This window comes from Anopheles marshallii, chromosome 2, assembly GCF_943734725.1.
Source record: "Anopheles marshallii chromosome 2, idAnoMarsDA_429_01, whole genome shotgun sequence".
Classification (NCBI taxonomy): domain Eukaryota; kingdom Metazoa; phylum Arthropoda; class Insecta; order Diptera; family Culicidae; genus Anopheles; species Anopheles marshallii.
In genome coordinates, this window is record NC_071326.1 from 83111245 (window position 1) to 83124986 (window position 13742).

Consider the following 13742-nt stretch of genomic DNA (forward strand, 5'->3'; position numbering starts at 1 on the left):
AAAAAAGAGTTCCAAGAATGCGATCCTCTTCCATTATAGTAACTTCCAGTTCTAGTGCCTTTACTGAAGTAATACTCGCACATCGTCATAATAATTGCATCGTTCTAGTTTCAAAAAAATCATTTTTTAGTATAAAATATAACAATGTTCCCAACATGTTTCCATCTCGGCAGGTTCGGCATCACTTCTGGCATAGGTTAGGGACAAGCACCGTACACCATGGGATCCGGAGGTAGAATGGACTGCTGCGGGCAGTGCGTAAAGTACAGCATGTTTGTGGCCAACTTTGTCATCTTCGTGAGTATCGTCGCCAGTGGCGTACGCCCTCTGCCGGGAATTAACAACCCTGTTGCATTACAGCTCGGTGGCGCAATCGTGTTTGGGTTGGGTATCTGGACACTGGTGGACAAACACTTCATCAACGAGCTGCTCGGTACGAATCTGTTCTCCGGCGCGGTGTACGTGCTGATTGCCACCTCCGCCCTGGTTTGTCTGCTGTCGTTCTTCGGATGCATGGGTGCGGCTAAGGAGTACAAGTGTATGCTACTGACGGTAGGTTTCCCCGTGCTCCAACAGCTTGTTGTCGCTTGAGTAGTAGTCGCTTAACGAGAAAACCCGATTGGAACAAGCAGTTACACACGTTGCAAGTTAAAATGAGTTGTTCTTCCGTTCGATTAAAATGCTTCTTTTTCTTTTTCTTCCGATTGTGTGTGCCACCGCACCTATCCTTCACCAACCTACCACCCCCCTCCGCCACGGGCTCTTTGAACGCTTCCGGGGCGGTGGTGACGCATTCGCACGCTGTTTCTGCGGGGTTCGCAATTGCAGTACTTCATACTGGTGTTCCTCATCTTCGTGACGATGCTGATCGGTGGCATCCTTGGGTACGTTTTCCGCGAGAAGGTGTCGCAAACGATGGGCGACGAGATGCGCTCGTCGATGAGTTTGTACGGTACGCGGCGCACCATTACGACGGCGTGGGACGAAACACAGCAGCGGCTCAAGTGCTGCGGCGTCAAGAGCTACAGCGACTGGCGCGGTGACATCCCGCAGTCGTGCTGCCAGCGCACGCTGGACGGCTACAAACCGTGCATCGAAAATCCGAGCCCGGAAAACATCTACATCAACGGTTGTCTCGAGATCACGTCCAGCTACATACGGGATAATGCGGCCATCATCGGTGGTGGCGGCATTGGTGTCGCGGTGCTGCTGATATTCGGCATGATATTCTCGTGCTCACTGTTCCGGATGATTGAATAAGCAAGGCGGCATCCGGGGCGTTTCCCCCTCGCCGGTGGACTTTCCATCCTCCGTGGAAAGTAATGCACCGGGTTTGCACGCTGAGCAAGCAATAGCGAGAATCCATCTCCGAGTCGCACAAACTTTGTACTTCGATACTTTAAGACATCTACTTTTACTGCCCGTTTCATGGCTCCCCTGTCCGTGTGGAGTCGGCGAACGAACAGAGCGGACGGGGCAGAACACAAACTTGCAAGCTTCAACAGCATTCCGTCCAGTACGGCACAATCATACCTTGTGTAAATTCGTTGTAACAGCGCGTAGACCGGACGGAGCTTTACATCGGGGGTTTCTTTCATTAGCTTTTTTGTTTGTTGTAAATGTGCTTTCCTTTAATTTGAGCGTAAGAATCACACATTTCCCTTGTGGCGTTGGAAAAATGTTTTTGCGCTTCACGCGTAAACGTAAGGCATTTACACATCCGCAGGCCCCCCCCTTTGCTCTCATTACATCCTAATTGTTAAGGCATTTTTTTTATATTTTAATTTAACACAATCGATCGGCTGGAAGCGAGACGACAAAAAGAAACAGAGGATTGCAAATTGTAAGACACGACAAGCAAATTGAGGGAGCAAAATTTATGCTAACAGAACGATTGTATAATTCCATGTGCTTTTATGTAGTGGTTAATAAAGTGAGAGAAGCGATAAAGAATTTAAATTTCCCATTTCTTTCCGCCATTTTCCAACTTTGGGTGGGCACAATGCGCAGTACTTTCTGCTATCATTCCTGGCCGTGGTAGTGCTGGGTGTCGGTTCCGTATTGGGTTACGCGTTTCGGGAGCGAATTGCAGTTGGGCTGCAGGACCAGATGTACCAGAGCTTGGATATGTATGGACGCCGCCGGTTGACGACCGTTTCCTGGGACATGACGCAGGAGGATTTGCACTGCTGCGGGGTGGAGGACTATCGTGACTGGAGCGAGCGGATCCCGGATTCGTGCTGTATGGATGATTACGGTGCCCGGAAGCGACCCTGCCAGCAGCTGCAGACCTCGCTCACGATCTACCGGATGGGTTGCTATGAAGCGATCACGCAGGCGTTGGTGCGGAACTGTTTGCTGCTCGGCGGAGCATCGATATTGCTGCTGTTGGTAATGGTTCCGGCGATCATTATGGCTTACTGTATGTTGACAATCATTTAAAATTAATTGTATAATTGATTCAAGTGCATTAAAAATAAATTTATCGCGGAGATAAAATTACGTATCTGATTGTGTACCCAATTTGTTGCGTGAATAATCCGGGGAGAAAATTGATCGCGTTAATAATTTAGAAATTAAGGGACTTAAGGTCTACCTTAAGGAAGTTAGAGAGTAATAGCGCAACATCAAAGGTGGATAAGCCGAGAATACACAATGACTCCACAGAGTCTACGCGTAACAGTCAAATCTTGGACATAAGCCAAGCAAGGGAAAGGAAAATAACCAAAACAACGAGCGCTAATTCCAGTTGTCTGGGACCTTTGCCAACTGAGAACTAAAGTATTGAGCAAGTCTTCAGCAGTGTCCTGATCAAGGAACAGAATAGTTCATTGAGTCAACATTATTGACTATTTGGTTGAAGATTGAGACATATACTGGAGGTTCTACAGCGTCCTCAAACATTTCTCACCATATGAGAGATGTAGTTAACGAATTGTACATTATGCAAATTGAAGCATCTCGCATCTTTAGAAAAAAAAACCCTAGAAAAAATCAATTCCCACTAGACACAGGGTGTTCAGGGCTCGCTCCAATATTTGTTTTATTGATTCTGTTCAGTGAGATGAAATAGAACCGCGTATCGTTATTACAAACATCGTACAGCTTTTGGATGTAGTTGGGCCGATTGAACCAGTAGTACTGAATTGATGAGAAAGAGAAGCGTTGTACTGACCGTAAGATGCATTATGCACTTTATATCAACGCCAAAGGTAAGACCATTTACTCTGCTCCTATACATTTTGTGTGCCTTTTTGCTCCTTTCACCTTAGCATTTTATAAATCTTTCTCCATTACACAAGATTTACATTGGCATTTAACTATACCATGCACCGCTACATGGCGCATTAGCCGTTTGTTAGTGTTTGCTCTTTTTGTTTTGGTCTGTTTCGTGAAGGTCTACCCTTTATTCTCTTTTTTTTGTATAAATCGATTGCGTATATGTATATATGCATGTATAATCTTCGTGGTTTTACACAGTTCATTTAAACGTTAAGAATTTAACACACCATTTATCATTGTGGTGTTGGTAATGGATGATTTAAAAAAATATAGATATACACACGTACAGCTGCCACACGCCAACATGTGGCAAACGAAGACAGAAAGCTTCCACTGTAACTGAACCGTAGCATGTGTGTGTGTATTTAACTGGCTTATGGATAATACATATATATATGTATAATATAGATATCTAAACATTTAAATCATGTGCGACACCGAACGCAGCTGTTGTGTGTTTCGTTACTGTACACTATAGATTTGGCGTTTTATTTTATGTTCTTACCGCAGTGGAGCTTCGTGCAGCAAACGTGCGCACGGCTCTTTATTAAAAGCATAAGGAAGCATACGCACATTGTACACGCTTAGAAAATTCGAGGCATATAGTTTTGGTTGTAAATAGACCAACGAAATGGCGCATTACCTATGCGATGCCACACAGACCCCACAGACAAGTGCTCAACTGTCTCGGGTTCGGTTGTGAACAACTTAGGGAGAAAAGTTTGACGCCAACCAGCGTACGTGGCTTGTTGGGTGGGCTCGATTAACTTAATGTATCATAATAGTTTGCATTTGAAGCAATGGAAAAGAAAGCAATAAATGGGAGAAAATCGATACAGAGGAGTAATTTACTAGATCAGTTCGTCAATATTTTCGTGCGTTTGTGCAAAGCAAAATATTTTCCCATCTCATCATATTCTTTCGGCTTCAAGCAAAAAGCTGAAAGACAATTTCTCTTCAAACAAACAAAAAACTTTAATGTGGATGTAGCTGGAAAGCAGAAGTTGCGATCCTGCGGATCCTTAAAGCAAAGAGATCTCAACAAAAATCATGAATGTGCAAAATTTATACTTTTTGCAACCAATACGATTTACCACATCGAGGTGTTATCTTAAAAAAAAGCAACAGACTCTCAAGGAGCTATCAAACACGCTCAACGTATCTGATTGTTTCGACGGCGAGATGTTATTTGGTGCAGATCACATCGATTGTACGATCGCAACAATAAAAACCATTGAGAGGGAACAAACGGAAGCAAATTAAAACCGTTTTGAAATAGCGGGTTTTTAATCGGGGTTTTGTCTAACCATCCACAGTTCGTCCAACAGATAATCTCGATCTTTTATAAAAGATCAGATGTAATTATGTGCAACGCATGATGCATCACGACAACAAGCTCCTCCGGCGAGAATAATGTGCGCAGGCGTGTTTTAGCCACATGCAGGATGGCTTCTAGTGGTGCGCATTGGTCGGGTGAGGGGCCTGTGCGGGGCCCGTGTCCATCGAAACGTCCGGCAATACCGGTTAGGTTTGCCGGTGAAAGCATAGGCTGATGATGCTGACACTGCACAGCACGATCGTAATGATGAACAGCATCATGTAGACGGACGTGATGAGCCAGAAGGTAAACAGGTACAGGGATTTGTTGCAGTACTTGCCCAGTGCCGGATCGTAATTCGGTTCGTAGATTTGGTAGATCCAAAACGAACCGATAATGAACCAACCGAGCATGAAGCAGTTGATGAGCGTTTGCGTCGGTGTCTGCCGCAATCGTTCCAGTTCCTGTTCCTCCCGGCTGCGGACGCGTGTGGATAGGTGTAGCAATTGTTTCAGCACTCCGAAACCACCGCCGACCAGAAGATACACCGGTATGTATTCACCCTGCGGGCAATCGTACAGGTAGAGGGAACCGAACACGATCATACACACCGGTATGACGATCGTAATGCCCAGGGCGATGGTGCAACCGACTGAAAGGAGAAATACCCAATATAACTTCCGAACGGTGCAAGTAATTCATGCATTAAACAAATTGGACAAATTTTGGACAACGACAAAAAAAAACACTGCTAACGATAACAGAACGCAAAAAACGCCTTAATCCACTGATTGGTGGACATTCACGGAAAATGCAGTGAACAGTGCTGGGTTCTCCATTTGGTGGCAGGGAATTCGTATGAAAAATTGGTGCCATTCGTCCATTTGTTTTAAATGCATACGGTTATCCAAAAACAGTGCTATACTCACGCGTGCCAAGCACCAGAATAATAATGTTTACTATAAAATCCAGAATTCCCCGGGAAGATTTGCGCGCTTCTCGAACCCGTCCGAACAGGGAATCGTAGGACGGTGGTGGCGCTTCCACATCGACCGCTTCATCGTAGCTGGGCGGTTCTCCGCGCCGTGAGGTGCTCGGTTCCTCGAGCTCACTGTACGGGACGGGTGGAGCTGTCGGGAAGTAGAGAGAACTGCTGTCGCTTCTGGTCTGTGTGCCCGACTGCGAGGACACTATCACTGTTGGCTGTGGTACCGGTGGAGCTGAGGTGGTTGTATTTGTGCTATCTAGTTCTTCCTGGCCGGGCTGCTGAAACATATCGGAGTAAAAGAAACGCACCATTTTAACCGGACTGTTCACTAGACTGTGTGGTTCGCGCTTTGCATGGATCGATTCGGGCGCGTATCGGAATAAAGAGAAAATGTCGCGTCTTTGTTTGGGTGCCGTGCCGTTCGTTGGTCACTTTCGCAAAGATGTCGTCACACGCGCGGCGAAAGCGTCTCGGGATGTTTTCGGACATCCCCTTAGGAAGCGCGTGTGGTACATGACATTCGGCTGACTTTGGGACGGCTGTTTCAACTGTTGGCAGTGAAATGTGTACGGGAGAGAGTGAACCGTAACGACGCGGCACCGTGGCACCATCGTACGTCGTCGCCATACCTGTTGAACGTAAATATCGTGGTAGTTGGAGACTGCTACATTTGCTGGGTACTGTCCACCAGCACTGCCGCCACTGTTTGTGGACATTGTTGCTGCTGTAACGTTTCGGGACTCGCCCCGTACACAATCGATGGGTTCGCGATTGTTTCGCGTACCAGACGGATGCACTTTACTTCGAAAACGATAATGTTGTGGGTGCGTTGTACTATATATGGAATGAAAAACACACAGCTCGCTTCGCAATCCGGTTTCTGTTTCGTTTGTTGTTTTTCTTTTTTTTTTCAAACACGAAAATGATGTCACTGTTTGACAGTTGGGTGATAAAGGAACAAATAAAAAAAACACCCACTTTGAAATGAAGCTTCTAATAAAATTATTAAAACAAAGAAATTAGCAAGCTATTGGTTATAATAATTTAGTTTTTCAATGCAAAATTATTTTACGCCGATATTGTATACAATTGAAAACATTTCGTTTGATGAAATGTCGCGTGCATGTCCGGTGCGACAGCCTAATTTGACATTAGCACCAAAACATTCACTTACACAACATAACACCAGCGATTGATCTTCGTACGGAAGAACAATAGAAATACAGTTTAGGGATGTTCCCAGTGAATCTTTTTCCACTGCGTACGCTACCGACGGCAACCGTTGGACAATATTTCACCCTAGTACGATCGCTAACAGGTGGAGTCAGTCGATTAGGCAAGAAAGCGGAACATGCGGAAAACGAAGAACTGGCTGCTCAAGATCTGCCGGTAACCTTCGTAGACGATGATGCCGAATCCACGGAAGAACGTGAAGCACGGATAGCTACATTGCGGAACAAATCACGCCTGCTGCCTCAGCATCGAAACATGCTACACGGTGTGTTGCCCTACGACCAATCGCAATCTTGGATTCACGAAACCGTCAAGTACAAACGCATGATGCTGGGTCGGTACGGTATCGATGGAAGCAGGGTAGATCCACGTGAGTTAGGTTAAAGAATCAATTTCCATTGATTCTATTTATTTTATGTTATGCCATTTATGTTAAGCGAAACGTTTTTCCTATTCAGGTGTGTGCTTTCCTACTAAAACGGAAGCATACGAAAAACAGGAGTACGAGCGTGTTGCATTTCCTTTCAGTCTGAAGCAAATGATGGACGCAAATGAAGCCGAACGCAAGGCACGCAAAGCGGCGATAGAAGCACGTGAAGCGGAAGTTGCACGGAAGCTCGAAAAGCTTGATCAATGGACGACGGATCTGAATGCACGCATAGCGAAGAAGGAAGCAGAAGCTCGCGCTGCCAAGGAACGGAAGGATCGTCTAGTCGAGGAAGTTCGAAGACATTTCGGCTTCAAGGTAGATCCCCGGGATGAGCGTTTCCAGGAAATGTTGGCACTGAAGGAGCGCGAAGATCGCAAGAAGGTGAAAGAAGCAAAACGGAAGGAAAAGGAGGAAAAAATGATGGAAAAGTTGCAGAAAAAGACGGCACAGTTTGAGGTTGTTGGCGACGGCGATGTACCGAGTGAGCAAATGAAATAAATAGAATTACACCAGTATCGATAGTGGGAACGCACATGAGAATGCTTCTATATTTGGTGGTGACTGAAATGCAGCATAAATTAAGAAAGTAGTTGTGGAATTACATCCCCATGTTAGCGTTGGCCTGCCTCGGGATTGGTGGCAGAAATCAGTAGCAGAATCACAACCGGCACGAGGTACATCCACTGAAAAGAAGCACATAACACAATCAGATTGATAAGAATAACAATCGAACAAGATGAACGGTCTTACATATTTCGCAAAGAAGCTACGGTTGTCCTTAGTTTCGCCGCGTTCTCGCGCTTCACGCTCACGTTCCATCTTCTGTATAAAGCTGGCCGTGTCGGGAATTGGAGCCGATTCGGTATGCTTCACGTACACATCGGTATTGAATTCTTCCAGCACGTCGACATCGCTGCTGGACAGATCATGACACTCGTCCAAATTGCCATTATTTACCGATTGCGTGACCGCAGTTACCGTCCCCGAGTGGTCCAACGAAACCCACAGCACATCGGTGAGCTGGGACTTTGCCAAAGCACACTGTAAGGGGATTGGAGGTTGATAATTGTTAGCCACTATTGCCTACATACGCTACGGTCTACGCTTACCGCTTTGGATGAGGTAAGAAATTTAGTAACGCCGTCCGAATCGGTGACATGTGCCTCTAGGCGGTATAATCGATTATCCTGTGCTAATCGTTTCAATTTGTTTCTATCCTGCAGTGAGAGCGGTTCCTGTGCCACGGAGACCAGTCCGGTGTTACGGTTCGTGACGGTAACGTTACCCCGTAGGGTAAATTTGTTTGGTTCGTCGATATCCAGCGCATGGAACAGCGCTATGTTCAGCCAACCATCGTACTCGAGTGAGTTCTGCAAAACATCAACAAAGTGTAAGTGTGTTAATTGCATTAGACAACAATTTAACGACACAAACTTACCGCCTTTACGTAGTCGATGGTACAGGCAAGCCATACAGAGGCGAAGAAAGTTATTTTCATTAGCAAATTCATTGTGTAAAACAGATTTTTCACCGTGCTCAAGTTTGGGCAAAACCGAACCTCCAATGTTTTGCAATGTGACGGCTGAAAAGCGATTTGACAGTTCTCATCTATTGACGTTCACGCCAGACGTGTCAAACTCGGCGCCATTTCAAACTTTCACCACGTGTACGAAAAACGCGCGGGATTAGGTTTTAATTTTTTTAAAATTAATCTAACACTTTTTAAAGCAAATGCACTGTTTAAAAAATGGGGTTTAACATCAGATTTTATTTAACGTGTTAAAGTGAAATACGATTTGTCAGATAGTGGGGTTTTAACTTTTCTTGGGATCGTATGCAAACGTTCTCGTCGTCGATTGTCACTGACCAATCATCACGTGCAAAACTTAGCCGGAGTTGTGCTGTAAAATATTGTAAAATAAATAGATCATCCGTGTTCTTTAACAGTGTACCTACATAAAACATCCTTTTACCATATTACTCCCAAATGTTAGAAGCAACATTAACTGTAACGATCGTAAGAAATACGCATCCTACCAGTTCGTAAAGGCCCGTCACGTTTTGTTACTATAGTTTATAGAATTTCTTTGGTTACTTAAAGTTAGGTAGTGTGAAGCCCACCAAACGTGTTAGCTGTACAATGGAAGTGCAACGAGGATAGTGTAAAAAAAGCACGGTAGAGTTAAGATTTACCCAGTTTCATAATAGCCTATGCGGGAATTTAAAGCATTTGTTTTGCCCGAAGGTGAATTTTCAGAACAAGAAATAATTTACCGAATGCCAATTCGTGCCGTTACCTGTCCAGGTCCCTATCGCTAATAACGTAGATTTTTGAGCTAAAGGCAGCATCGGCCGTCGCCTTACCATCCGGGCTCGAAGCATCGGTCGGTATCTCGCTCGGCGTTGTGGATGAGTCTTGCTTTGTCCTACGGCACAGTTTGATAATGTTTTTGTTCGAAAGATAGAGTAAGGTGCCAATTACAAAAATAATACCAACTACTACGATCGGAATAATTACAAACAGTTGCGTGTCCTTCGCGAGCGAGTGAGACGGTGGCGGTATTTCGTCGCGCTGTGTGGCCGCCATAGCCGGATCGGTGCGCCACCAGTTCCAAACGCCACCGAAATTGGTCGGATCAGCTTCAGGATCGTGGGGCCGGTTGCGTGGTTTTGCCGCCCGCAATCGATATTGCTCCAGATGCTGTCGTATCTCGCGCAGTTTCTTCGGATGCTCGCCAGCGATGTCGTGCATCTCGCACGGATCGTTTATAATGTCGAAAAGGCATGGTCTTACCAGCGGGTTGCAAGGTTTGTTGGAAATCGCATTGCCACAGTTAACTTTGGCGTGTCGGCGAAGGTACGAGATGAGCTTTTCATCCAGCTTGCCAGCCCGGGCAATGTCGGTAGACATCACGGCGGTGAGATACTCATCGTTTCCTGGTAGTTTGTCGAACGGGTCTGTCTCACCGTACCACTCATCGTTTAACCCACCCAGGGTGGTTCCGTTGATGTACTTGAAGCCGTTCTCCACGTAGCTTGTGTAGCCGAATATTTCGTCCAGATTGTTCATCAGTCTTTGCCGTGGGTTTCCGGTGCCGTACGCTAGTGCTTCCCACTGGTCTATTCCATCGATATCGCTGAAGGTGCTGTTGCCCACCGTTATTCCTGCGGCCGATGCTAGCGTCGGCAGCCAGTCGGAGATGTGGAACCATTGGTTCGAGACACGCTGCGTGTCCTGGAGCAGTGGACTCCAGATAAGAGCGGCAGTACGCACGGCACCCTCCCAGGGAGAGTGTTTTTGCTGAAAGAGGTAACGCATTTCAATAGGCTATCTTCCAAAAAGCGGGAAAATTTGCACATCAACTTACACCCCGGAATGGATAGTTCGAGCCAGTGTTGCTGTGCATCCCCCGGGTAACACCTCCGTTATCGCTCAAAAACACAATTATCGAGTTGTCGAGCATTCCGTTCGCTTTCAGACTTTCGTACACCGCCCCAACACTGTCGTCCAACTTCGACATCATGGCGCCGTACGTGCGGCGGCTGGGATCTTTGATGTACGCAAACCGATCGATCGTTTCCTGTGGCGCTTGCAGTGGATCGTCATCATTTCCGGCGTGCGGCGCTAGATGATTCAGCACCAGCAGCATCGGTTCTTCGCTTTTCCCGTGCTGCGCGATGATATCCTTTGCGGCGGTGGTGAAGTAATCCGTCGCGTACGTCCCGTTGGCCGCATAGTTGACGTGCCGGTTTTGACGCAAATCGTAACCCTCGAACGTACCCTATCGTTTGGAGAAAATAAAGGCGGAAGAAAAGCCACAATAAGCGCACGTTGCATTGCAATTTGTCTTGTCGGTTTATGAGGTGTCGGTGTTTGAGCAGTGATAACGGTGGCGTGTGACGATTCTTCACATTTAATGGCATTCAAGTTGTACATTGGGCATTATTGCTTTAATCGTTCTAACTAGTTGTCTTCCGGTAAAGAAGTTTGTATAGAATTTCAGTAGAGAAACTTCATGTTTTTGCAAAAAAAACACATTTTTTTAATTCAGAAAACTACAAGATCTCATGTGAAAGACGCGCACAGACAAAATCGATCCGACATAATCCGGCTTTTGAATTGATTAACCTTGAAAAAGCATGCAGAAACAACGATTCATCCATGATAATGAGGCAAAAAATAGGAACCAACAGGTTTGTAGACCACCAGCTGGGTGGAAAAAAATGTACAATCTTTGCGTCAACCTTGTGGTTGAACTTGATAAACTTGTTCATCTGATAAACAAATCTTCAGTCAGTAGATCAGTAGATTTTGCAGTAGAGCTTCTTCTACATGTAACTGCCTCCTAGGTCATGGTAGTCATAACTGGCTTACTGGGCATATTTTTACCACGTAACCGAATAGTCTATTCTTGCTAAAAAGGGGCACGGCCGATACGATCTGTACTCCTTTATATCAGTAGACATAAATTTAGAAATTGATCGTTTGTTCAAAATGGATTAGCAAATCTTTTCTTCCAATGATATTATTATTTCTGATGTAGCGTTAATCTGATTCAGATTGATGAATCTCAATAATTCTATGAATGGAATGAATTTATATGAATCTCTAATGGACATCTTCTTGAGTCCGTTCCTTCCCCCTAGCTTTAGGCCTCCAAGAAGCATGATCTGCCACTGCACTGATACATAAATCTTTTGAGAGTCGATTATTCATTTTAATTACTCCTTGCATGATTCTTCTCAAAAAAATCATCAAGCTCAACACTTATTCCTTCTAGTTCGTGGATGGAGTTCACAAATTTGGGATGAGTCAAGAATCTTAGAAATAGAGATTCAGATCACTTCAAACATTCATTCAGATTCACGCAACACTGATGGCTTTCGGCTATTCCTGAGGATGTTAACCTCCTCAAGGATCCCCAGACCAAACACTCGCATACTCACGCTATTCATCTTGGACACGTAGCTCCAATAGTCCACGTACGGGCCCAGGTAACCGATGTGCGTATCGAACCCCCTGCTGGTCGGTATGTAATGCTCCGTAAAGAATCCAAGGTGCCACTTGCCAATCATGTGCGTCCGGTAGCCGGCCGCACGGAAATATTCCGGCATAATGCGCTGCTCCAACCCGAGACCCCACGGTTCGTCGCTGTCGATCACGTAGTGCTGCATGCCGACGTTGATCGGGTTCCTGCCCGTCATCAAGGCTGCCCGGGACGGTGTACACATCGGTGCGGAATAGTGCCGATTGAGGATGATACCGTCGTACGCGAGGGCGTCAATGTTCGGGGTCGCTATCTGGTTCGAACCGTGAAACCCAACATCATTCCAGCCCATATCGTCCGCGGTGATGATGACGATGTGTGGCGGTTTTCGGGACTGCTGGCCGTACGCTAGCGCTTGGCGATGCACGATAATGCACACCAGCAGCACGGTACGGAGCTGCGTCATCTTCTTTGTAGTTACACCGCATGGGTTACTCATTGCTGGAGGTGCGTTATTTGGAGATTGATACGAACGATCCGGGCAACTACGGTATGGGCGTTCCTTTGTGCACTTTTGTCTCGATTACGGCAACGCCATCTGAAAACACATACGAGAGAAGTGTTGAAAGATGGGCTGTTAGTTTTTTGTGGTTGTTGGAGGAACTTCACTAGCTTGTCCCACACACTGATTAGATCGTGCGGTGTGTCCTTGAAGCCTCCGTGTAACGATGGCCCGGTGTGGTGCCGTATCACTAAACAAGAACAACAGCTGCTACTCAGAAGATCTGCTTTATCGAAAAACTACCAAACCAACAGTGCAACGAAACGTGTTCATTTGCTCTCTCTCTCTCTATCTTCCCCTCTCTCACTATCTCTCGCTCACACACAAAAAAAAGATCGCTTTGCAGATCTCGTCGCGTGATAAACAAACAAAATAAAGCAATTAGATTTTATCAGATCAACGCCTTGTTTGTTTGTCCGCAGCTTTGAGTGTGTGTGCGTGTCGTGCAGGCCTCCAGGATGGGCGAGCGGGTACCAATCAGTGTGTGAGGAACCGCAACGTTCAATAGCCCGGGCACGGGTCCCCGGGCGCTGGGCGCCAGGCTTTGGTGGAACTGGCTGCGTTTGGTGCGAAGCGGTTTCTATTACTTTGCGCAGAACCGGAGGACCACAAGTAGGAAGCGGTTCACCGTGCGTGTTGGGTAGTGATGCCTCGCACGGAAGCGATCCGCACAAATTAAACGGTTTGACAAACGGACGGCTGGCTTCGACGGCTGCGGCTAGCAACTGGATCTGTCTTGAACGGGTGTGTTTGTGCGATCCCGGTGTACGGGGATTTTCCTCACCATCGTTCACAACAGGGGAAAGTTTCACGTACACCGGTTTTGATGTTTAAGCCATGTGTACTTTTGCTAGTAATTTGCGATATTCCATCCGAGCGTTGTACTGTATACTTTGTTTTAATTCTCACTTGCTAACTTTTCTCACTAACCATTCGGGGGT

The 13742-nt window shown here is 46.1% G+C and overlaps 6 protein-coding genes across 6 annotated transcripts; 3 read left to right on the plus strand and 3 right to left on the minus strand.

The window, feature by feature from the left end:
- The first annotated feature begins 219 nt into the window (after window positions 1-219).
- LOC128719839 (tetraspanin-11-like) lies at window positions 220-1260 on the plus strand. Its single transcript, XM_053813478.1, has 3 exons — window positions 220-297; window positions 361-552; window positions 829-1260. The coding sequence occupies exons 1-3, from the start codon at window positions 220-222 to the stop codon at window positions 1258-1260; spliced, it is 702 nt and encodes a 233-aa protein (XP_053669453.1).
- An 849-nt stretch (window positions 1261-2109) lies between these two features.
- Window positions 2110-2442, plus strand: LOC128718706 (tetraspanin-9-like). Its single transcript, XM_053812325.1, has one exon. The coding sequence runs from the start codon at window positions 2110-2112 to the stop codon at window positions 2440-2442; it is 333 nt and encodes a 110-aa protein (XP_053668300.1).
- Window positions 2443-4806: 2364 nt separating this feature from the next.
- LOC128709004 (uncharacterized) lies at window positions 4807-6304 on the minus strand. Its single transcript, XM_053803987.1, has 3 exons — window positions 6218-6304; window positions 5530-5866; window positions 4807-5252 (listed from the first exon to the last, which is right to left on the minus strand). The coding sequence occupies exons 1-3, from the start codon at window positions 6302-6304 to the stop codon at window positions 4807-4809; spliced, it is 870 nt and encodes a 289-aa protein (XP_053659962.1).
- A 517-nt stretch (window positions 6305-6821) lies between these two features.
- On the plus strand, window positions 6822-7749 carry LOC128718707 (growth arrest and DNA damage-inducible proteins-interacting protein 1). Its single transcript, XM_053812326.1, has 2 exons — window positions 6822-7191; window positions 7280-7749. The coding sequence occupies exons 1-2, from the start codon at window positions 6822-6824 to the stop codon at window positions 7747-7749; spliced, it is 840 nt and encodes a 279-aa protein (XP_053668301.1).
- Window positions 7750-7862: 113 nt separating this feature from the next.
- On the minus strand, window positions 7863-8761 carry LOC128719477 (ER membrane protein complex subunit 10). Its single transcript, XM_053813100.1, has 4 exons — window positions 8690-8761; window positions 8361-8621; window positions 8002-8292; window positions 7863-7934 (listed from the first exon to the last, which is right to left on the minus strand). Exons 1-4 carry the CDS (start codon window positions 8759-8761, stop codon window positions 7863-7865), a joined length of 696 nt encoding a protein of 231 aa, XP_053669075.1.
- A 619-nt stretch (window positions 8762-9380) lies between these two features.
- Window positions 9381-12738, minus strand: LOC128718708 (arylsulfatase B-like). The gene is made up of 4 exons (XM_053812328.1): window positions 12199-12738; window positions 10620-11033; window positions 9549-10552; window positions 9381-9384 (listed from the first exon to the last, which is right to left on the minus strand). Exons 1-4 carry the CDS (start codon window positions 12736-12738, stop codon window positions 9381-9383), a joined length of 1962 nt encoding a protein of 653 aa, XP_053668303.1.
- Window positions 12739-13742: the final 1004 nt, after the last annotated feature.